This window comes from Lycium barbarum, chromosome 5, assembly GCF_019175385.1.
Source record: "Lycium barbarum isolate Lr01 chromosome 5, ASM1917538v2, whole genome shotgun sequence".
NCBI classification, from domain to species: Eukaryota; Viridiplantae; Streptophyta; class Magnoliopsida; order Solanales; family Solanaceae; genus Lycium; species Lycium barbarum.
Window position 1 is genome coordinate 141,625,833 of NC_083341.1, and position 22,457 is coordinate 141,648,289.

Below are 22,457 nucleotides of genomic sequence, written 5' to 3' on the forward strand. Positions count from 1 at the left end.
AAAGGAAACATAATGATGCTATTTAAACTATCTTGAAGAAAAATACATAGTAGTCCACTTAAAAAATAAAACTTATAAATGTTGTTGAGTTTTAAAATAATAATTTTATTGTAAAATGAGTCGCAAAAATATAATGATTTGTATGTATATAGAAACCTTTTAAGAGAAAACCTGGCCAATTTGTACTTGGAATAAAATTATATAAAAGAATAATCTGAAACTATTTTATAAATAATATGCAAAAGATGATAGAATTTCTTGCTTTATTTAACTGTGTCTGACTCAAAAAATGTGCATAATCGAATTAATCTAAAATGTTTCTATAATATACTTGGATTAATAAGTGTATGTTAGTGACGTTTAATTTCCTAATAAAACATAATTCCTTTAATTCAAAGTATATAATTACGCTATTCGCAAATCAATTAAATAAAATAAATATTAGATATTATAGATAATTTTTGACGTAAAAGAGAAAGAAAAGATGAAGCTACTGGAATTAATTTATCTTTCTTAAATTAGCTACTTTTTACTAAAGCTAAGTCTCATATTAATCTAATAAGGTTCGTTTGGCTAAGGAAACAAACGAATAAAGGGTTAGTTGCACAAATACAAATCAAATACATAAAAAAACGAAATGAATGAATAAACGATATTAAAATGGGCTCGGCCCACTTTAGGACTGCCGAGAAACTGCTCCCGCTATTGGGCCTTAGCCCGGAATTTCTGTTTCTTTTTGTGTCGCTGCAGAACGAGCTGGACGCAGAATAGATTTCCTTGGGGGGGGGGGGGGGCTTTTAGCCCAACATCGGATATGGAGGAAGAAAGAGTCCCTCAGACTCGTATGCGATGGTCATGCATAAAAACGAAAGGAAAGAAAAGGATTAGTAAACGAAAAAAAATAGCTTGGATTTTAATAAGGAGAGCAGTAACTAAAAGAGAATATCACATAATCAATGAATAAAAACATCTTAAAGCATATGTCAGAGATTTAGGGAAAAGGTCATAGTAATTAAGGTGTAACAATTACAACACATAAATGCATAATGGGTATCACTTGCGTCAGAAAACAATCTGCAATATAACGAGATAACAAAGCATGGTATATTTCATTCGCATATGAGAATGCGCCAACTGATCAGATCTATAGGAAAAATGCAACCAGTAGCAACTAGCGCTGTCGAGCAGTGACGATAAATCACCAGCTATTCTAGAATGCCAACCGAGACCAGTTCTTTTAAAAGAAAGAACAATAACCAGTGCCTATCGAATGACAACAAATTTTCAATGACAAAGTATACCAAACAACAACCATTCTCTGTGTGCTCCATCCTTTCATGATTCAGTAACCCAAACAAACAGCCATGACAATGGGCTCGTCAAGAAACAAACATTAAGACAGCAGTTCAAAGAGATTCAAAGCTTAGAACTATTTTATCCTATGAGCAGCACCCGAGTTATTAAGAGAAGAACTTTAATATGACATTCATGGAATTCTTCATCAGCCTAATGTAAAGGTGTAAAAGCCCAGCAGGATAGCAATCAAAAGCAATGAGAATGCGACTGAAGAAATCACTCAAAGGAATGGTTTCGTTATGCACATTTCATCATACTTGCTTGAAATGGAAGCTTCACATTACTTCAAATAATGGCAAAATACTCCTTCAAAATGAATACATGCTTAATAGTCATATTCGAAATTACCATAATAAAGAGAAAGCAGCCCATGATTGAGACTATGACATAACTTATTTTTGAAAGGAAATGATAATCAAAGATAAAATACTACTGGCTACTGTCATTAATTTTTAAGAACATGCATGATGTCTTTTGGCCTCATGCAAATCATGAAAAATTAATTCTGTTCCATAATGGACAGAAAATACATGTCACATATTCCTCACGAGAAAATAAAACCAAAGATTTCAGTGGTTCAAACCCCAGAACAGATTAAAGAGATTTCGCACCCGAAACTTGGTTCCATTAACCTAAAACTCTCTGATTGATTTTCATTGAAACCCAAGTGATACGTATCCTGAACAACTGGACCAATTTACTCGATGTTTACAATCTACATCCTGCTTGAGTATAACATCACACTCTTACCTATATATTAAATGTCATTCTTCTTTCCAATCAGCCTTTCAGCATTTTACCTCATTTTTTAGACTACCCTTAAGTCTATGCTTTATCATCAACTCCCAGTTTAACAGACAACAAACAGAAGCGAGCAGACATACAATTAATGAAAGCAAGCATACAGAGTTACATACAGGGTCATACAGCACAAGACTAACAGATTCCATTAACAGGGGACTTCAAACATTCTTATCAGACCCAACAAAGCATTAGTGCAAATTCATAGATACTAGACAGAGTTTAGCATGCCTTTAACTCTTTTAAATTATAGCCCGAGACTTATGATAAAACCAACAAAGACCAAATAGGCATGCTTCAAATTCCACATCAGTCTAATGGAAAATCCAGCTTAATCAAACTAACACAGCTTAACTAAACATGAGACTGAACTGATCTTAACTAATCCATCTGTTTCAAAAACCAACACATTGATCACGAAAACAGAGAAAAAAATAAAATAAGAAAAATAAAAATAAAAGGGAGAATTACCTTCTTCGGGTGCAGCGAAATGAGGCTCGAATCTCCGATGTCTACTCGAACACTTTGAAATTCGAGCTTATGTATGCTCGAACACTCAAAGAAATAACGGAATAAGATTCGATATTTTTTTTTTAAAATGATATCACGAAAATTGAAAACCAATGTCTTGAAGGACTGGAACAAATCAGGACTCGTATTCGCAAGGGGAATTTGACGATTCAACGACCTCGATTCTCGGGAAATTTTCCGCGATTTGAAAGTTTTCAGTTTTTTGGGGTTTTCCTAAATCAAAAGATCTCGTTCTTGGGGGGTTCTTAACGATCCCCAAACCAAAAATCCCCCCCTTTCTGAACGACTAAACTGGTATTTATAGGGTTTAGACTAGGGTTTGATGTGCTGAAGAGGAGCGTGGGGAACAAGAAGGTGTGGGAGTGTCAGAGGTATGGTGGAGGCGACACAATGAAGTGGAACGGCAGTGAAGAGTGGAGGTGAGCGTGGGAGATGGCAGGTGAGCAGTGGGTGTAGGAATAATGGAGGTAACGTGGGGTGTCAGGGGTAACGTGGGGAACAGAGGAGGTATGGGTGTAGGTGATGGAGGCGACGGAGTGGAAGGTGGTGGTGCGGAGAAGGAAGGCGGGAAGCGAGGGAGTGGCGATGAAGGAGATAAGGAGAAAAGGGGAGGGGAGGAGAGAAGAGCGGCGGAGGGGCGAGGAAAATGATAAGGGAACCCTAAAAGGGTTTCCCTTATCCTGAACGAAAATGGGCTGGACCCGGTCCATAAATGGACCGGGTCAATTTTTTTAGACCGGGTATTAAGAGAATAGGCTAATAAATTAAAACACGAATTATTCTAAAAATTGAGATAAGAGATATGGACTAGTCCAAAAAATATTAGGGATTAATCGGACTTTGATTTGGGGTCCGGTAAGTCACAATACGGACTGAGTGCAAGAAATAGTTTGACTTCTAAATTTGAATAAAAGACCCATTTTAATTAATGAATATACCGAGGGTGACAAAATATTACTTAATACCAAAAATGTGTGATTATTCGACTCGGGTAATAAAATCATATGATGTTATAACAGCCGTGTAATAATATATGTTATTTTTCTTTGAAAATCCGCACTAAATAAATACTATTATTTAATTATACAAAGATAAATGCGATGTGTGTGCGTAAGCTGGTAAAAGTACTGGAATGATAAAAATTGTGAATAATAATAATAATTATAATAGTAATAATAATAATAATAATAATAAAATACGGTAAATAATAATAATTGATAGAATAATACAATGGCGGTATTGATAAGAGGCTAATAATTATAGTAAACATAATATATATATTTTTTATTTTTCCCGAAAATATTAGAAGCTTAAAAATAGGTATTTTGGCAGAGAGACGGGACAAAATTGGGTGTCAACAGGGTCATCATAATCAGCCCCAAACCTTTCTACTAGTGCCATAACATACTCATTCCAGGTGGGAGGAGAAGTATATTGCCTGCACCTCATAAATGACTGATGCCACTGTATTACTTCACCCTCCATGTGAATTGCAGCCAATCCCACTCTTTTGTCCATAGCAATGTTGTCAAAATCAAAGAATTGATCAACTTTGAACAACCAAGACTTCAGATCTTCCCCATTGAATTTAGGAAAATCCAACTTTGAATACCTGGATATTCCTGGGTAATTCTGGTAATTCATAGTTGATTTCTCCCTAACTTCTTCTTCATTTACTGGTCTCTCCCTTGAGTTCCTTTCTCTTGAAGTTCCCACTCCATTAATCACAGGTGAATCATCACTCCTAGTTCCTTTGATGTGTTCCTTCAATTGGGCAACAGTTTGATCCAATTTTTTCAAGGATGCCATTTCTCCATTAAGAGTACCAATTTCTGCCATCAGTTTCTGCAACATTTCCCTCACATCTCCACCTTCTTGGGCAGAATCAGTGGGGATTTGATCTCCATTTGATCTAGTTCCCTTAGCCATTTATGCCGAGAATCTAGCTGCTCTGATACCAATGTTAGTAGAATTGCAGGAATTCAATACAATTCGAGTAATTCTGTGCCAATACAGGAGTTATTCAGAGATAACTCGAGTTGATCAGCTATAGAAATGAAAGAGAGAAAATGGAATAGAAGTATAATAGAATTTGTGTATTGTATTTTCATAGATGATTCCCATGTAGTGTATTACAATGCTTTATAGAGAATGGGTTACTAATCTAAACTGAATCTAAGTCATAACCGACTAACTAACTTCTAACAACTTGCTCTAACTAACTAGTGTAACAGTAATTAACTTTCCTGCCAATAGCTAATTCAACTAACTACCAACTAACTTTTGGAATTCCACTGTAACTAACTCATTTCCAACTGTTGATACTAATTCATATATCAAAACCTTGACTGGAAAGACTATTACCCTTGAGGTTGAGAGCTCAGACCCTATTGACAACGTCAAGGCAAAAATTCAGGACAAGGAAGGCATTCCTCCACTCTCCATTTGGTGCTGTGGCTGAGAGGTGGTATGCAAATTTTTGTAAAGACGTTGACAGCGAAAACCATCACTCTTGAGGTTGAGAGTTCGGACACCATTCACAATGTCAAGGCAAAAATTCAAGATTCCCACCTGACCAGCAGAGGTTGATTTTTGCTGGGAAACAGCTCGAGGATGGCAGGACTCTAGCAGATTATAACATTCAGAAGGAATCAACCCTCCATCTGGTGCTGCGTCTAAGGGGTGGTATGCAAATCTTTGTTAAGACATTGACTGGGAAGACTATCACCCTGGAGGGATAATGTGAAAGCGAAGATCCAAGACAAAGAAGGGATCCCCCCTGACCAGCAGCGTTTGATTTTTGCTGGCAAGCAGCTCGAGGACGGGAGGACTCTTGCTGATTATAACATCCAGAAAGAGTCCACACTCCATTTGGTGTTGCGATTGAGGGGAGGAGTGCAGATTTTCGTCAAGACTCTGACTGGGAAGACTATTACCTTGGAGGTGGAGACCTCAGATACCATTGATAATGTGAAGGCAAAGATTCAGGATAAGGAGGGTATCCCACCAGACCAGCAGAGGCTGATATTTGCTGGCAAGCAGCTGGAGGATGGTCGCACCCTTGCTGACTATAACATCCAGAAAGAATCCACTCTTCAGCTGGTTCTTCGTCTCCGTGGTGGCTTTTGAGAATTTAGTGCTTTGCTCGCTCTTATAACCATTGATACTTGCTTCTGGATCCATTAGTTGAAAGATGTTTTTAGACTTGTGGTTATGCTTTGGCAGCATCGCCTTTTCTTATGTGTGTTTGAACAATCGTTTCTATGAATAAATTTAGCTGTGTTACTATGTACAATGTTTTCATTCTTAGTTTTCTGCCATGTGTTATTTACTTATGAAATGACTGAATCAGGTTAGAGATTGCCTTGCAATGTTATATGCCAATATGGGATCTAGGTCTTCACTCAAATACTATCCAAGTACTTGAGTTTTATCAGCTAGTCCTACACTCCTACTCTCTACTCGTTTGCTAATTTACAGCAGGACATTCTATAGCAACTTAAAATAAACAGCCTTTTGTTAGTTTGTCCATCATTGTTTAATTCCTTTTTACTATAACTCGAAATGATTCTTACGGAAAACTGTAAAAATGAAAGGTTAAACAAAAGAAATAGATGCGTATTTCTCTTGCCCCTCCTGACCATAACCAAAATGTTATTAACGAACGAAATTAGTTCATTGACTCAAACCTTGACCTGAGAGCGTATATATAGACGGGGGTTATGGCACATTGGCACAATTTCTTTAAAATCATGCTATGGCTTTGCAAGTAAGAGCAATTTGCATAAGTATTTATATGAGCAATTTAAAGTGTTTCTCTAGCATATTCTTGACAAACCAAAGCAGTGCTTATGTATGGAACTTGGAGGATCTGTGTGGGAATTAAGAAACCCCTTTTGGATGTCTTTAGCTGCAAGCCTGCAAATAATTCTCAAAGTGAAAATAGAGAGCAAGGGGGGCTGATCGTAATAGGAAAAAGAGTGGATTTGTAGGGTCCCAAATGAATCAGCTTATTCGGAAAAGACGTTCTTCGAAAGATATATCTTGTGTCGTGCTACATGGTTCTATTTTGCAAGAACTCTAAATTATTCTTTTGAAGCTCATCCTCTTCATCATAAATAATTCGCTTGCCCCAAAATATGTAGCATGTGTACGGATAAAAACATATCAACACTTAGTGTTTACACCTGATTATATGGACTCATATTTAAAGTTTACACCAAATCATAGGAGTAGTTCACATATTCCGGCATGTCTAATTGAGAATTGGAAGTCAAGGCCACCAAGACTAGGGGTGGGCATGGTATGGTAGATACCGATTACCATGCCGAAACTGAACTTTTTTATACCGCGGTTTCGGTACTATGGTATTTGGTACGGTATTTGGTATGCATTTTTAAAAAGTTTAGTATTTGGTATGGTATTCGGCATTCATAAAGAAAATACCGAAATACCGAATACCATACCGAAGAATATAATTACATATACAATTCATATATCTTAGTATTATAATACTAACAAATATGTAAACTAGTATTATTAGAAAACTAATTGTTTAAACATTGGAACTTTGACTACCCTATCTTGATTTAAATATCTTTTTTATGTAATTGATTTACGAATGACATTACTTGTACTTTCTTTTGAATATTTTTCCATGTGTAAGGCATTTAGTATATAATAATTGAGACGTTTCTTAAGTAGCGGAAGTCATAATTCTCCATGATATGAGTATATGTAAGTCGAAGTCGGACAAACTATGATATCGATTTACCGTATCGTAAAATACCGAAACCGAACTTTAAAATACCAAACCATACCGAATTAGTTTGGTACGATAATGGTATAATATTTTTAGAAACCGAATACCGAAATTATCGGACCGAAGTTTCATATACCGTACCATGCCCACCCCTTACCAAGACCACTTGACGAGTGGGACGGCGATGAGGCTCCGGATAAATTACTGTCAAGGCTTTGCCTTATACCCTTCACAACCTCTTCCCACGCCAGGTTTGAAAGTTTTGGGCTATCAACACAAATTTCATACAAAAATTCTGAAGATTGCTTACTCTTAAATTATTTAAAATTGGTATTTAACAAGTCAAACTTAAGATGTGTTAGCTTTCAAGACTTCAGACTAGTGTGTCTGAAGTTGATTTTGATGCGGTTAAACTTATAAAAATTTATAAATCGTAAGTATATCTTACATAAAGGCCCTAAAGTCATCTATTTGTGCACCTTCCCCAAGTTATGTTGCTTCGAAGTTGTTTCAAAGAAGGCCTAATTTAATTAGCTTAGTCAAGGCAAATCCACTATTTAAGTTTGATATGGGTCCAACTTTTATATTCTTACCATTGAACCCGTTAAACGCTTGAATTTCTATATTGAAAATTTAACATTTGTTGAAATTAATTACAGTGATTTGTCACACACGCATTTATGCTTCGTATTGGAATTGTTAGGTTCAATTGAAACCATACAAACCAATAATCCATCCACCTCTACTTATTCTTTGATTTGTGCGGAGATGAATTCTATATTCAAGGTGATTCATTCAAAACTCCTAAAAATTTAATGACCATTGAATAATTCAAGAACCAGAGTGAAACTAACTTTGTCCTAGTTTTAAGGACATGTCTACGACTCATTGTCCATCCCACTAAAATGGATAGTGTTGCAAATAGCGCACAAAAAAAAAAGGGGAAAAAACATATATAGCAGCCCATTAGTGCTGATTACTTTTTGTAGCCCTAGAAGCATGTTTAAAATAAAATAGCCCTAAAACAGTATTAAATATTCTCTTTTTTTTCACTTATCCGCTAAAATCTCTGAATAGATACGAATATGGTGGTTATCTTTATATACATTTTACACATCAATTATATCAAAAAGATGATTTATACACCAAATATTCAGTCTTCATACCCATTTTACACATCAATATACCAAGAAAGCACCTATTATGATTAAAAAAAACATTTTCTTTCCAATTCACACATCATTTATACCAAAACGTGATTTATACACCATATATTCAGTCTTTATATCCATTTTACACATCAATTATATCAAAAAGTGATTTATACACTAGCTATTCAGTCCCTTTTTAAAGGGATAATAATATAATTAGATTCTGCACGTATCCTAACTCCTAAAAAATTGTTATTAGAATCAAAATCCTACAATTACTCCTAACTATTTGACTGAATAGTAAAAGTTAAAATCTTGTGGAATGTGGTTATAATGGGTTGATAAAAATAAAATATGTTTATATTGAGTTTAAATATTAAATGGGCTGCTGATTGAGTTAATTTTTCCTAAAAAAAATGCGTTATTGAAGTTGTAAAAAAAATGGCAGAATGACGCAGTAATTTACTGCGTCATTAGACTTAACTGAGCCGTTACAGTTAAGTCCAATAACGCCACTAAAAATGGCAGTGCCGCCACAAAGTTGTACTTTTCGAATCAACTTGGTATTTTGCCTTTGATGAAAACATGATGATGTAGAAATGAATTTCTTTTCCGGAAAAAATTTCTTTTACATACGCCAACTCATATTTATTTATTATAATTAAATACTTAGTTAATATCTTTTATATTTATTGTTAAAGTTTTGTCACACACATTAAAAATAAAATAGTAATTAATAATTATTGTGACTTCTAGTACTTTTTATGTAATTTCTTAATATGTAAATTATTTTTCAAAGAACTTTCCGAATTCGCAGTCAAACTGGACGAAATCTTTTGACTGATTTAGTTACTACCCCGATCCATATTATTTGTGGTTTAAAATTAATTCACACTTTAAAAAAAATATTTAATTGTCTTTATTATAAGGCTTCAGAGTTAATCAACACTCTACTAGTAGGAACAATAAGGGTACATTTCTAAAAGTAATAAATGATCTCGTGTTTTTTTAATGCGTCAAATATTTCGAAACAAAAATTTTATCGAAAAGACTAATTAGGATCAAAGTGTTGGGATGGCAATAATCAGGACGTTGTGCGAAAGCTACTAATTGAAAATCTTTAACGAAGACAAATCAGACGACAAATAACGATATACTAGAAGAACATAATATTCTAATATAGTTTGGCCAATTGACCTACATATTGAAAAACTAATATAAAGCATAAAACCTATTGTGAGAATAATCTCCCTCTAATCAAGACTCCTATAGAGACTACATTATAGGTGCTACTGTATTCTGTTATATGAGATGGATTCTTCAATTTATAAAGGTCCAAAACCTTTTCCTCCAAGAAAGAAGTTATTAAATATGAAATATTAAAATTTTCCTTTTGAGAAAAGTAAAACCAATTATGTTAAACTCTTTGCCCTTCCTTTAAGAAAATGTAAAATCCAAATATGGTAAGAAAAACAGGACAAAGCCCTAACATGAAGATATTACTCATCAATTTTAATTTGTGTCCTACTATTCTTTAGGAGTCATTTGGGTGGTGAGATTAAAATAATAATTCCGAAATAAAATATGAGATTATTTTATCTTCTATTTAATTATACGTATTAATTAGTGTCAAGATTATTTTATCTCACCATTTGCACTAAAATGACGACATTCCATTTGCACTAAAATGACAACATTAGCTATATCATATGAAGGCGGGATAGCTAATTCCATGGGATATCCCAACCCAATAACACATGTTACGCAGAACTTTTATAAATAACACATTTTACGTTGAACACATATAGAAGTAACACAATCTCACACACAAATAACAAATGTTGTGTGCTTACTAACTACGAGCATGCAGAACGACACATATAGTTTATTATGGGGTAAAAAAATGAACAGTGTGTGCTTTAATTTAAAAAAAAAACAATGATGTGCTGGCATTGCATAGGAGAAATTTAAAAATAATAAATGTAATTTGTGTGGATTGCAAGCTTATTAATGAAACCAATTAGATCTCTTGACTTTTTTTAAAAAAAAAAAAAAAAAACTTGAAAACAAATATGTTAGTTTACCACTTAAGATTATGACAATAAATTTTAAGTTAATTACACTTGTAGTCCTTAAACTTCACCAGCATTTATAGTTTTAACTTTCCTGTAATTCTTAAAAGCTTTGATACTAATCATTTTAAGTTCTAAACGTGAATAAATGATATTATTATTTTTAATCAATTTGAATATAATCAAAGCAAAAGACGAAAAAGGAGATGAGAGTTGTATAAATAACACATGTTACGCAGAACATATATATATATATATATATATATATATATATATAAGCAACACATGCTAATGCACAAATAACTAGGGGTGGGCACAGTTTGGGCCAACCCGAAATCCAAACCGAAATCCGAACTTTTTAAATATTTGGATTATGGATTAGACTTCGGATTTTATTTTTAAAATTTATGGATTTCGGATTGGATATGGATTTAGTACTATGGATTTTTGGATATCCAAAAATCCTAAATTTTTATACCTTTTATCTAGACCTACCTATATCATATATACTAATAAGTCTAGTTTCTAAAGGTCCAATAGATTAGTACCTAAGGCCCTACCCATTAAAATATTAAATCTAATATACAATTATCTACTAAATCAAATATAATATAGGGTTTTCTTACTTCTTAAATCTCAAAAGTCTCACGTCAGTGTCACCAAAGGCAATGTTCTTTGTTATTTTTCCAGATGACTACTTAGATTTTATTTTATTCATTTTCACTTTTCCATAATGCTTTTATTTAGTATGAATTTATTATATTGGACATGACTTGGATTTGTTAATCCTAACTTGAACTGGAAGACTTTTTTTACTGAGCAATTAAGATTTAGATTTACCTCTGTGGAGCTAACACATGAATTTCGTTCCTAGTAGGTTTGCCTTAAGTCTCGAGAGTCAAATTCGAAAATCCGAAATATCCAAACCGAATAATCCGAATCCGAACTTAAAATATCCAATCCAATCCGAACTTATTTGGATTGGATTTGGATTGTAATTTCTTCAATCTGAAAATCGAATATCCAAACCGAAAATTTCATATCCAATCCGATGGCCCGAACGCCCACCCCTACAAATAACAAATGTTGTGTGCTTACTAACTACAAGCATGCAGAACGACACATGTAGTTTAATTTTTCTGGGGTTAAGAATGAACAATATGTGCTTTAATTAAAAATAAAAACAATGATGTGTTGGCATTGCATAAGAGAAATTTGAAATAATAAATGCAATTTGTTTGGATTGTAAGTTTATTAATGAAACCAATTAGATCTCTTGACTTAAAAAAAAAAAAACTAAAAAACAAATACGTTAGTTTACTACTTAAGATTATGACAATAAATTTTAGGTTAATTAAAATTGTAGTCCTTAAATTAAACTTCACCAGCATTTATAGTTTTAACTTTCCTGCAATTCTTAAAAGCATTGAAATTAATCATTTTAAGTTCTAAACGTGATTAAATGATATTATTATGTTTAATCAATATAAATATAATCAAAGCAAAAGACAGAATAGGAGAAGGGAGTTGTATTTATACTAGAGAGATATATGAGTTGAATTAATGAAAAATAGTTTGGTAAGTATAAATAGAATACATTTGTCTTGAAAAATTAAGTTTCTGCTATACTTTGTAGCTTTTCCCAACAACAGAAGAGCTATACTAAACTTTGATCATATACTTCAAATCTTCAAAATAGTGTTATTTCGAGAATTTTTCATTTTTAATTTTCTAGAAGCTCGGCCAAAAAAACTATAAAAATATTTAAGAAATATATGAAAAGTCGTATTGAAAAAAAAAAAAGTTTAAATTAAGTGGAACTACATAATAAATATCAAGAAATAAGTTGAGTGTAGACAATGACCTGACAAGGTCGGAGGTTCGACCCATCCTTCTAGCGTTTCTTCTTTTCTTTTCTTTTCTTTTCTGATCCAGACCAAATAAATGATTCATTTATTACCCTCCTGAGAAATAACTTAATTTTACTTGACAAGATTTATATGCATGTACACTTATGATCACTTTCAATTCACATGATTAATCTTCACAAATTTAATTTATTAAGTCTTAAAATCATTTTTATATCTTTTTAAATACTTTTCTAGCGTTTAAAACTTATTTAATATTGTAATTTTCTTAAAAATTAAGAAAGTATTATTTTTCCAAAATTCTTATCCAGTAAGTGTTGAATAAATTTTTAAAAAGTGTTTTAAACTTCTTTAATTAGTATGTCTAATTTTTAGAAATCACTTCAAGCGGAACAGTTGGAATAAAGAACAATATTCTTGTAATACATAGATAAACATCTTAACTTGCTTTAACTGGTAAATAAATATCTCAATTTTAAGAATGCACATCTTGACACCACAACCTGATTTAAGTTGGCCCCATAAACGCACCAGGCCTACATGACATTTTGCATAAGTTATATGACCACTTAAATCAATCGGGGAGAAATGATTATTTAGTCTTTTATAATTTTTTTTTTATAGTTTTATGACCCTTTTACAAGAGATGTTCACACATAAGAGATCTGAAAAATCATTTTATTCTATTCAAATTACAAGAGGCCAAGAGATTTTATTTACTTAATCAAGTTCAGGTGTCATAGACGTGGCCAAATTAAAGTATCAATATACTATTACTTATGCTTTTAAAATACCCCCTCTTTTAGAAAAAAGACTAAAAATATCCTCCATTATAAATTTGGGTAAAAAATACCGCTTCCATCATTAAAGTTTTTAAATACACCCTTGTCTTAACGGAAATCCCCAACATAATCCGATTTCATTTTTAACCCGACCCAATTACATAAAAAAAACCATATGCGATCAACTTATTCCCGAATACTACATCCGAAGCCACTAGACACAAGAGCGGAAAACCCATATAGGTTTTTTATTTAGTTGGATCAAGTTTAAAAATAAAATCAAGTTATATTGAGGATTTTCGTTAAGATAGAAATATATTTAAAAACTTTAATGACGTGAGGGATATTTTTGACACTTTCCCTTTATTTTTCACTCCTTTTTCTTTTCCTTATTATTTTACTAGTTATTTCTTAGAGAGGACGACTTTCAGTTTGACCAGAATGGAGGCAATGGTGATGGAAGAATGGAATGGAACTTCATCAACAAAACTTACAAAAACAGCCACCATAACTTCTACATCTAATTCTTCCATCTCAATTCAAAGATCAAGCAATGCATTTACTCATATATCTCAAAGTATTCTCCAAGCTTTTGTTCCTGAGGCAAGTGAAAACCCCACTCTCTCTATTCCACTCTAATTAAGAAACATATATTTAGTGTAATGAGGCCATTACTATCCTCTGTTGAATTGTTAGTGTAAGAATATTATGGGAAAGAACAAAATCAGTTTTGATGAAGTACTTAGTTGAGTGATGAACAATTTAAGTATATTAGTTTGATTGGATACGGAGTTTAAGAAATATAGGGGGGACATTTTAATCTTGTGGTTTTAAATTCAAGATGTCCTTTGAAGTTTGTGGTTTTAAAAGTGTCATTGTCAACTTACTAAATATAGAAAAATATACTCTTTCACCAAAAAGGAAAGTAAGAGAGGGAGTAGTTAAGTACTAATGGCGAAAGATTATGAATCCATTAACGTTCAATTGTTTGTGTTAAGAGTGTTTCAATTGTTTGTGTTAAGTTTGTGTTAAGAATATTAGTTTTGAAAGTTTTTGGCTGAATGGGGTTTTAAAAAAAGAATGAAAAAGATTTGATTTTTTTTTGGTGTTTTAAGGAGAAGATTTACAAAAGATGAAACGGTTCTGAGATATTTGGTTGAGTGGCTGTGGAGGTAAAGAAAGAATGTCAAAAGAACTGATTTTTATTATATTTCTAAGGAAATGATGCATAAGGTTAGATAAACAGTTATGCAATATTTGGTTGAATGGAGGTAAAGAAAGAACGCCAAAAGATTTGATTTTTATTACGTTTCAAGGGAAACAATGCATAAGGTTAGATAAACAGTCATGGAATATTTGGTTGAATGGAGGTAAATAAAGAATGTCAAAAGATTTGATTTTTATTACGTTTCAAGGGAAACAATGCATAAGGTTAGATAAACAGTCATGGAATATTTGGTTGAATGGAGGTAAATAAAGAATGTCAAAAGATTTGATTTTTATTACGTTTCAAGGGAAACAATGCATAAGGTTAGATAAACAGTTATGGAATATTTGGTTGAATGGAGGTAAATAAAGAATGTCAAAAGATTTGATTTTTATTACGTTTCAAGGGAAACAATGCATAAGGTTAGATAAACAGTTATGGAATATTTGGTTGAAGGGAGTATAAGGGAAAAAAGATTAAAAGGATTTACCTTTTATTGTTTTATAAGGAAAAGATTCATAAAGTTTGTTTTTTTCTTCTTTGGATCAAGATTTGTTGAGGACGTTTCACCAGTATCCTTTATTCTGTCTGATTTTTCTAGTTGTTTTTACATTTATCTATAGGGGTTTCCAAGTAGTGTTACTCCAGACTATGTCCCTTTTCAAGTGTGGGACTCATTGCAGGTTAGGCTTTGTTGCCCATTAAACTAATTTTCAGTTTCACAATTGGCGTTGAGCGCTGTCTGATCTTTCAGTTTTTCATGTTATTGTTACTGATTTAGATTACTGCAGGGGCTTTCGACGTATGTGCGGATGATGCTCTCTACACAAGTAAGAGAACATCAGTATTAATGTGAGTAACTTGTGATATTAAAGGCTAATTCACATGCTCAAACAAATGTAGGCTCTTCTAAGTGCTATAGGCGTTGGTGAGAAATCCGCTACTGTTATTGGGGCAACGTTTCAGGTGCAGTTTACATCATCTTTGTCCATTGTACTTTACATTGTATACTAGTGCGATGATAATTTTTTTTTTTTTGGTTAAATTCAAAAATGTTTTAGTGGTTCTTGCGAGATTTAACTGGAATGCTTGGAGGTGTCTTGTTCACTTGTTACCAGGTTTCTTTCTTTCCCTTCTGGCTTAGTTTTCCAGTATCGTATTGGTCCTGTGGTATCAAACAATGCATGTCTTGATTCCTTTTATAAACTGAAGCCACAGAAGCATCTCATTTCTTAAAGGATAAATGACTTCTCATCAGACTTCAATTTGTAACAGTTTCATTCACTGTTTCTACTTGAAACATATGCCAGACAAATGCTCCTTTCCTTAAAGGAAATGATGATTTCTTTCCACTAAGATAGTTACCATGGCAGCATAGTATGGGGCGAAATAGAACATTCCTTGGGACATTTTTCTTTGACCTGCCTCCCATACCAAGCCTACTTTTAATGATTATTGAATCGTAAATACTTATTGGAAAATGGTTGCTTTCTTTTCAGGGTTCTAATTTAGACAGTAATGCTAAAATGTGGCGTTTGGTGGCAGATCTCATGAATGATCTCGGTATGCTCTTTCACCTGTATGTTGTGTTAACTCTAGTCATTTTGGTGCTTTGTATCTAATTACATGAAAGAAATACTTCCTATGTTGGTCTATCCCATTATTATATGATGGTGTTTGACCGGCCATGGCCATGTTGTTTACCATGTTCTTTGACTTGCATTTGGTTTTAGTGACAGTAGAAGAACATAGTAAAGTAATGGTAGAAGAGTTCGTTCGATAGAGAAAATATCACATCAAAATTTATTTGAATTTGAATTGTTGAATGTTAAAAGTTGTGCAGAAATGGAATAGTGTAAAACATTTTAAGACATTCTGAAAGGGAAAGAGTGTCATATAAATTGGGCTAGAGGTCACAAAGAGTATAAGTAACAAGGCACTAGTAATACTTTGTGATGATTTATTAAGTTTAGAAATGCAGCAAAAGTGTATTTGATATTAAGAAACAGTTTCTGGAAGGTTTGATGACACTGCTTTGTGCATTCGTTGTCATTCCTGAAACGGGTGCAATGACAATAAAATCATTTGCATTTCTTGCAGGAATGTTGATGGATCTTGTGTCTCCTTTATTTCCATCAGCCTTTGTGTTCATCGTCTGCATAGGGAGTTTATCAAGGTCATTCAGTAAGTGAAATATCTGCTCTTTGAAATGCCAATATCATTCACTTATCTCCTAATTAAAGAAGTGCAGAGTCTGCCTGTGTCTAGCACTCGACTTGTTTGTCTCATGTCTCTTGTTTTTCTAGTGTTGGGGCTGTTAGCATGAATTGTCTGATGTATCAGATCCTTCACCTTGCCGACAGTACTAATGTGCTTTGTAATTCAATGTAAAGATGCTTTCCTTTACTGTCTTGATCTGTTGTGTCTACATTTATTACATGGGTGAATCTTATAGTATATATTTAAAATGATACCAAAGTTTTGAAAAGATACTAGTTTGTTTAGCTGCTCTTACTGCAATTTTTGAGTCCCTTATTCCAAGAGTCACACAAAATAGATATAAAGGTATCACACTTTCTTTTCCTAAAAACTAGTCTACTCCGTTTTTCCAAGAGTCATACAAAATAGATATGAAGCTATCAGACTTTCTTTTTTCCAAAAAACCTAGTCTATAGCAGCATGTGGATCCAACATTTTGGGAGAGGTTCATAATATCCTGTATCATGACGATATCTCTTTTAAAGTGCCTAAATCATTTAAAAGATCATTGTACTATTTCTTTCACCTAGGTAATGGAAATTAGAATCAGCTACTGATCAGTTTCCTGGTTCCTCGTCATCATGAGCGAACTTTTCACCTTCACGCGTGGCTCCAATTACTGAAGATTGTAAACTCCTTTTCCTTGTTGAATAAGTAGATTGATCTTACTGACAGGGAGGACAAATCCCATGTACAGGAGTTCCATTCTGCGAACAGTACACTCATCTATATAGGTTGGAAAGTCCTTACGAGTAAAATATACAAATTGCAGTGCATATTAACTTACCAGTTTTCAAAACAAAACTAGTCCACAACTTGCTTGTGGAGTCACTTCCCGTCCCCTGTTGACTTCCAGCTTCCAAGTAGTGCTAAAATAGAGCTTGCATAATGCAGCTGATGGATAGCAGGTTAAGTATCAAGCTCTGCATGTCAGTCACGAATTCGCAAATGAAAAATGTTTAACGCCCTTTCCCGATCTCTTGCACATATATCGTATGGTCTATTGGTCTTCAACTTTGCATCAGAAGATTGTAAATCTTATGGCCTTAAGCTTCCTAACTGTTCTACCTGCTGAACACTTTTAATGTTTAGGTTACTTAATAATTACTTATTGCTCTGGTGTTGTAATGTTTACTTTCTTCTTCTTGAATGCTTTCATTGTTTGTCCGTCTGACTAGAATATTATGAGATTTCAATTGCAGTAGCTTTATGATCTACAGGTTTTCATGAAATTCATCCCCATTTTAGATGCTGGTAATTTTCAAGCAGCAATTTTAAGAAGTCTGAAGCATGTTCTTAACCTTGGTGGCTGGCCTTTAAGATTTAATTTTTCTTGTTAATGAGGCCAAATATGTTGCACCGATGGGACTGATTCTCTAAATCTCATCTATTTGTTCTCATTTAGCTGGTGTTGCTAGTGGAGCCACTAGAGCAGCTTTGACGCAGCACTTTGCCCTTGAAAACAATGCTGCAGATATAGCTGCAAAGGTACTGTGATAGATATTAAGCTGGCACAAGAGCTGCAAATCTTTTACTCAGTTCTGATATCCAATTTTCCTGTTTCTGATAGGAAGGAAGCCAAGAAACTCTTGCTACGATGATTGGGATGGCTTTAGGAATGTTTCTTGCACGCATCACAATTGGCCACTCATTTGCCATTTGGATATCCTTTTTGTCTCTTACTATGTTCCATATGTATGGTCAGTTATGCTTTGCTTTGATTCCCTGTTTCCATGAGTTGTAAAATGGAAAGCTGAAGCTTTCTAAAATGCAACGCATACTAACTCCATGCATCTGGCAGCAAACTACAAGGCTGTCTGTTGTCTTTCGCTGAATACTCTGAACTGTGAAAGATGCTCCATTGTTTTATCACATTTCCTCAAGACAGGCCAGGGTGAGTTGAAACATCGTAATTTTAGCATAGTCATCGGAATAACTCTATCCGTGTCCTAGAATATCGTCTGAGTAGGAATATCTCATAACATTATGAGGCTAAAATGACCCAAATTTTCTGTTGCTTTTGCCTTTTGCGATAGAATCATACCATTAGAGTTCCTCTGTCTCTGTGTGCTGAATGTTGCACACGAGTCTTTGAATATGCATGCAGAAAAAAATATGTGAATCCTGAGCTTTATGTCTAATAACACTAGTTTGCTTATCTAGATGTTTCATGCATTGGTTCCAGTTCTCTCTCCAAAGCAGGTCTCCTCCATGGAGCATGTTCTACCTTTATGGATGAGCTCATGGAGCTTAAAGGGCGGTGACTCTCTATACAAGCAAGTACATTTAGGTGTCAGAGTTTCTTCGCTTGACAGCCTTGCTATGTGAGTTCATGTTTCTTATTACTAATTTGCACCCATATCTGTTGAACATGGTATTAGCAGAGAAGAAACATAATTTTCTTCTTAACTTGTTAACAAATAAATATGCTTCTCATTGTCTAAAAGGCCGAAAGATATAGAAAGAGTATAGAGTGTTGTAATCTAGAGATGATAAGAAACTTATATTTAAACGTATATGTTTTTTATTTTCCTCAAGACTTTCTTTCAATGTTTCCTGTATATATTAAAATTGGATAACCTAATTTTGTTACAAAAGGAAAATGACAACATCCACTAGATGTTTCATCATGGGATACTTTTTACAAGTGGATTCTGAACTAGATTTCACAAAAGAGAGTGAATATTGGAGTGTTGTCTTTTTGCTATTTTTATGTCAATCCTTATCTTCTTAAGTCGACTTAAAAAAGTATATTTTCTGTTTTCTTCGAATGCCTTAATCACTTTTGCCTTGGTTTTTCTGTTGAATATTAAAAAGTTCACAATTTGATTGTAAGGCTGCGTACGATAGACCCTTGTGGTCCGGTACTTCCCCGGATCCTGCGCATAGCGGGAGCTTATTGCACTGGGCTGCCCTTTTACGATTTGATTTTTCTGTCTCTAGAAAGTGAACATTTTTTTAACTGTTTACGTTTCTCTCTATTTTTGAAGTAGCAAAATAAATTTTTCTTTTTAGTTATCTTCCACTTTCTCTTTCTAAAAAAGTTATATAGTTGGTTGATAACTTCATTTTAACCACAAATTAAGCAAAGGGGGATACAAACTATATTCAAACAAGTTTAATAGCATGTTGTTAACTTCGGGTTTTCTTCTTATTTTGTTTTCTCATTGCCTTTCTATTATTACTAGATTTTTCTTTTCATTCAAAAATTTGTTTAATCAGCTAGTATGAGGATAGAAGTAGCACTAGAAATGAAAAGCAATCCATAAGTGTCTTTGCGTGTCTGTTTGACTTCATGAGAAGATAAAATTGGTTTAATCAGCTAGTATGAGGATAAAAGAAGTAGCACTAGAAATGAAAAGCAATCCATAAGTGTCTTTGTGTGTCTGTTTGACTTGATGAGAAGATTTGCATTTTGAAAATAGGTACTCAATTACACTTCTAAAAAATTTATCATATTTTCATTACTACTAACGATCATTAGCTCACAAAAGAATTTTCCTTTAAAACGCAAAATATTAGATAATCTTATACATTGTGTATATGATTTCTTTGTTCTTCTTTATTTATAAGCCTAAGAGACGTCTTTCCGTTTTTACCTAGATGTTAATTCACTCCTTTTCGCTTCTTTTGATTCGAAAAACAAAAAAGACAATACAGTTAACGAAGCCATGCTGTTTCTAAAATTCGTTTCTCCAACATGATCCCCAAATTTCCGAAAAGGAACAGATCCGTCCTTTTCTTTTATTTCGGTTTTTTGCTTCTTTTTTCCTGGATTTACAAAAATCATTACCGTAAAGTGCATGTCGTATCTTTTCTAAGAATCCTATCCCTTTTGTTTTGCATTTGATAGGAGGCTTAAATGATAATCATTCTTGACCATGTAATATTATGGGAATAACTAAAATTTTAAGGTGTAATGTTGACATGCAAAAACTTAGGGGGGAACAATTATGGAATACTTGTATTAGTTGTATATATTGCTACAGCGAAAAGGTTGTAATGATAATTAGCCAGCTTCAAATAGCATGTTGTGTTAAATTGTACCTTGGTATGCTTCCTATAGTTAAACTTTATGGTCAATGTATTTTTCTCTGAAGTGGCTCTCTAATGCACTTCTAATGGATTACTGCTCCTAGATTGTTAAAAAGCAGTGTGTTGAATATTTGGGCAGTTGAATAACGAATTGTCTTTGATGGACAGGGTCAATCTCTTACAATCTGCTAAATTGCATTACAATAAAGGTTGATAGATGTATTAAACGTTTTTCAAGCTAAACTATTTGAGCTATGAATTTCGCTTATATCTTCTCTCGTCTTTTTAGAGAAGTATTTACTTCAACAAAAAAGCGGTATTATCAGGATTATCACTCACAAGGATTCAACGGCAGCTGATATATTGCAATCGTTCATCCATGCTCTTGTCATGGCAAAACTAAGTGATCAAGATAGATCCATGTCTTCCGAAAGCCAATCATGGATGGATAAACATTATGAAGTCTTTGTTTTGAAGGTATTTGCCTACATCAGGAGCTTCTTTTTATGGAGGAAATTGCATGATATATTCACTGCTTTTACAATTCCTGAAGCAAAGTGAACTATCTGTATCAAATATTTGCAAAAACATCTTATTAACAATTTGAAGTAAAACCCACCTGAATAGGTTAATGTTCCATTATGAGTCATGCGAAAAAGTCCATAAGCTAAAGATTGTATCTGAAAAGTGAAAGCTGGTGAATGGTGTAAAAGAGGACATGTATGCCAACAAGAAGTTACCTGCATTTTTTTTTTTGTAACCATGGTGTTTGGGGTCAGCTTGCGCGCCCCTCGACTATTCCACCAGGTAGCACTTCCTCCTACAAACACAGGTACAAAGTAACTCTGCCTAGCACGACGTAGGCAGATGAGAAGATATCACCTAGTGTTTTTTGCCTCCGCCGGGATTTGAACCTGAGACCTCTTTTTTTTCTTTTTCTTTTTCGGGGAGACCTCTCCCCGCTTTATTGACCACTTGGCTACACCCTTGACGCAAGAAGTCACCCACATATAAGCCCATTTTGTCATGCCAATTTTCCATTAACTATTTGCTTTGCATTTTGTGTTTTTAGATTGAGCTAAGTATCTTATTTCTTTCACAATTCTCTGTCACAGCTTCAGTCATCAGGATGGAAGACTGAACGGCTGCTATCATCATCAGTTGTTTGGAGAGCAAATTGGCTGGTAAATTATTCAGAGGGCAAGCAAGACTAGAATGCTTTAATACGGACTGAAAGTCATCTAGTTTTGGTCAGATGAAACTTTTGGAACTAAAAGCTGCTTATTTAAAAATAGATGTGCTTTCAAGTTCCGACTTGGGGGGATTTCAAGTCATCATTCGGTATGTCTTGGATCCTCCAATGGTCATTGAGAAGGTAAACCTTAAAAAGAGAAGAGTATACTTGGTAAGAGGAGTTATTTAGTTATGTGTCAAATATCAGAACCAGTCAGTTTAGCCTGGCTTACATGCTGTGTTCAAAGGATAGCATTTGATGCATGGTTTCCAAGATCTTGGAGAAACTCTTGTTTACTGTAATTTTAAGAAGGTGCTGGCTATTCTTGAGAACAAAGTTGTACTTTATGGCATTATTTGATAAGCCTGAGTGGAGATACCATTGAGGTGTGCCCCAACA

At 33.8% G+C, this 22,457-nt stretch overlaps 1 protein-coding gene and 1 pseudogene across 3 annotated transcripts; both read left to right on the top strand.

The window, feature by feature from the left end:
- Window positions 1–4,648: 4,648 nt before the first annotated feature.
- LOC132639940 (polyubiquitin-like) lies at window positions 4,649–5,976 on the top strand (annotated as a pseudogene).
- Window positions 5,977–13,723: 7,747 nt separating this feature from the next.
- Window positions 13,724–22,443, top strand: LOC132641969 (protein root UVB sensitive 3-like). 3 transcript variants are annotated; one of them, XM_060359140.1, is made up of 14 exons: window positions 13,727–13,926; window positions 15,154–15,213; window positions 15,322–15,360; window positions 15,434–15,496; window positions 15,592–15,648; window positions 16,030–16,093; window positions 16,631–16,714; window positions 18,195–18,277; window positions 18,360–18,489; window positions 18,591–18,683; window positions 18,975–19,113; window positions 20,993–21,033; window positions 21,114–21,301; window positions 21,940–22,443. In XM_060359140.1, the coding sequence occupies exons 1-14, from the start codon at window positions 13,765–13,767 to the stop codon at window positions 22,036–22,038; spliced, it is 1,302 nt and encodes a 433-aa protein (XP_060215123.1). In that variant the 5' UTR covers window positions 13,727–13,764; the 3' UTR covers window positions 22,039–22,443. The 3 variants fall into 3 exon arrangements, 2 of the variants coding, with proteins under 2 accessions (XP_060215123.1, XP_060215124.1); XM_060359141.1 differs by having other exon boundaries at window positions 13,740–13,926; window positions 15,312–15,360; XR_009583035.1 differs by lacking the exon at window positions 20,993–21,033 and having other exon boundaries at window positions 13,724–13,926.
- The last annotated feature ends 14 nt before the right edge of the window (window positions 22,444–22,457 follow it).

Excerpts from the sequence above, each read along its gene's own strand:
- LOC132641969 (XM_060359140.1), top strand. The coding sequence starts at position 13,765 with ATGGAGGCAATGGTGATGGAAGAATGGAATGGAACTTCATCAACAAAA. Across the intron at positions 15,497-15,591 it reads TTATTGGGGCAACGTTTCAG|TGGTTCTTGCGAGATTTAAC; the intron begins GTGCAGTTTACA and ends AAAATGTTTTAG. Across the intron at positions 18,278-18,359 it reads CTGCAGATATAGCTGCAAAG|GAAGGAAGCCAAGAAACTCT; the intron begins GTACTGTGATAG and ends TGTTTCTGATAG.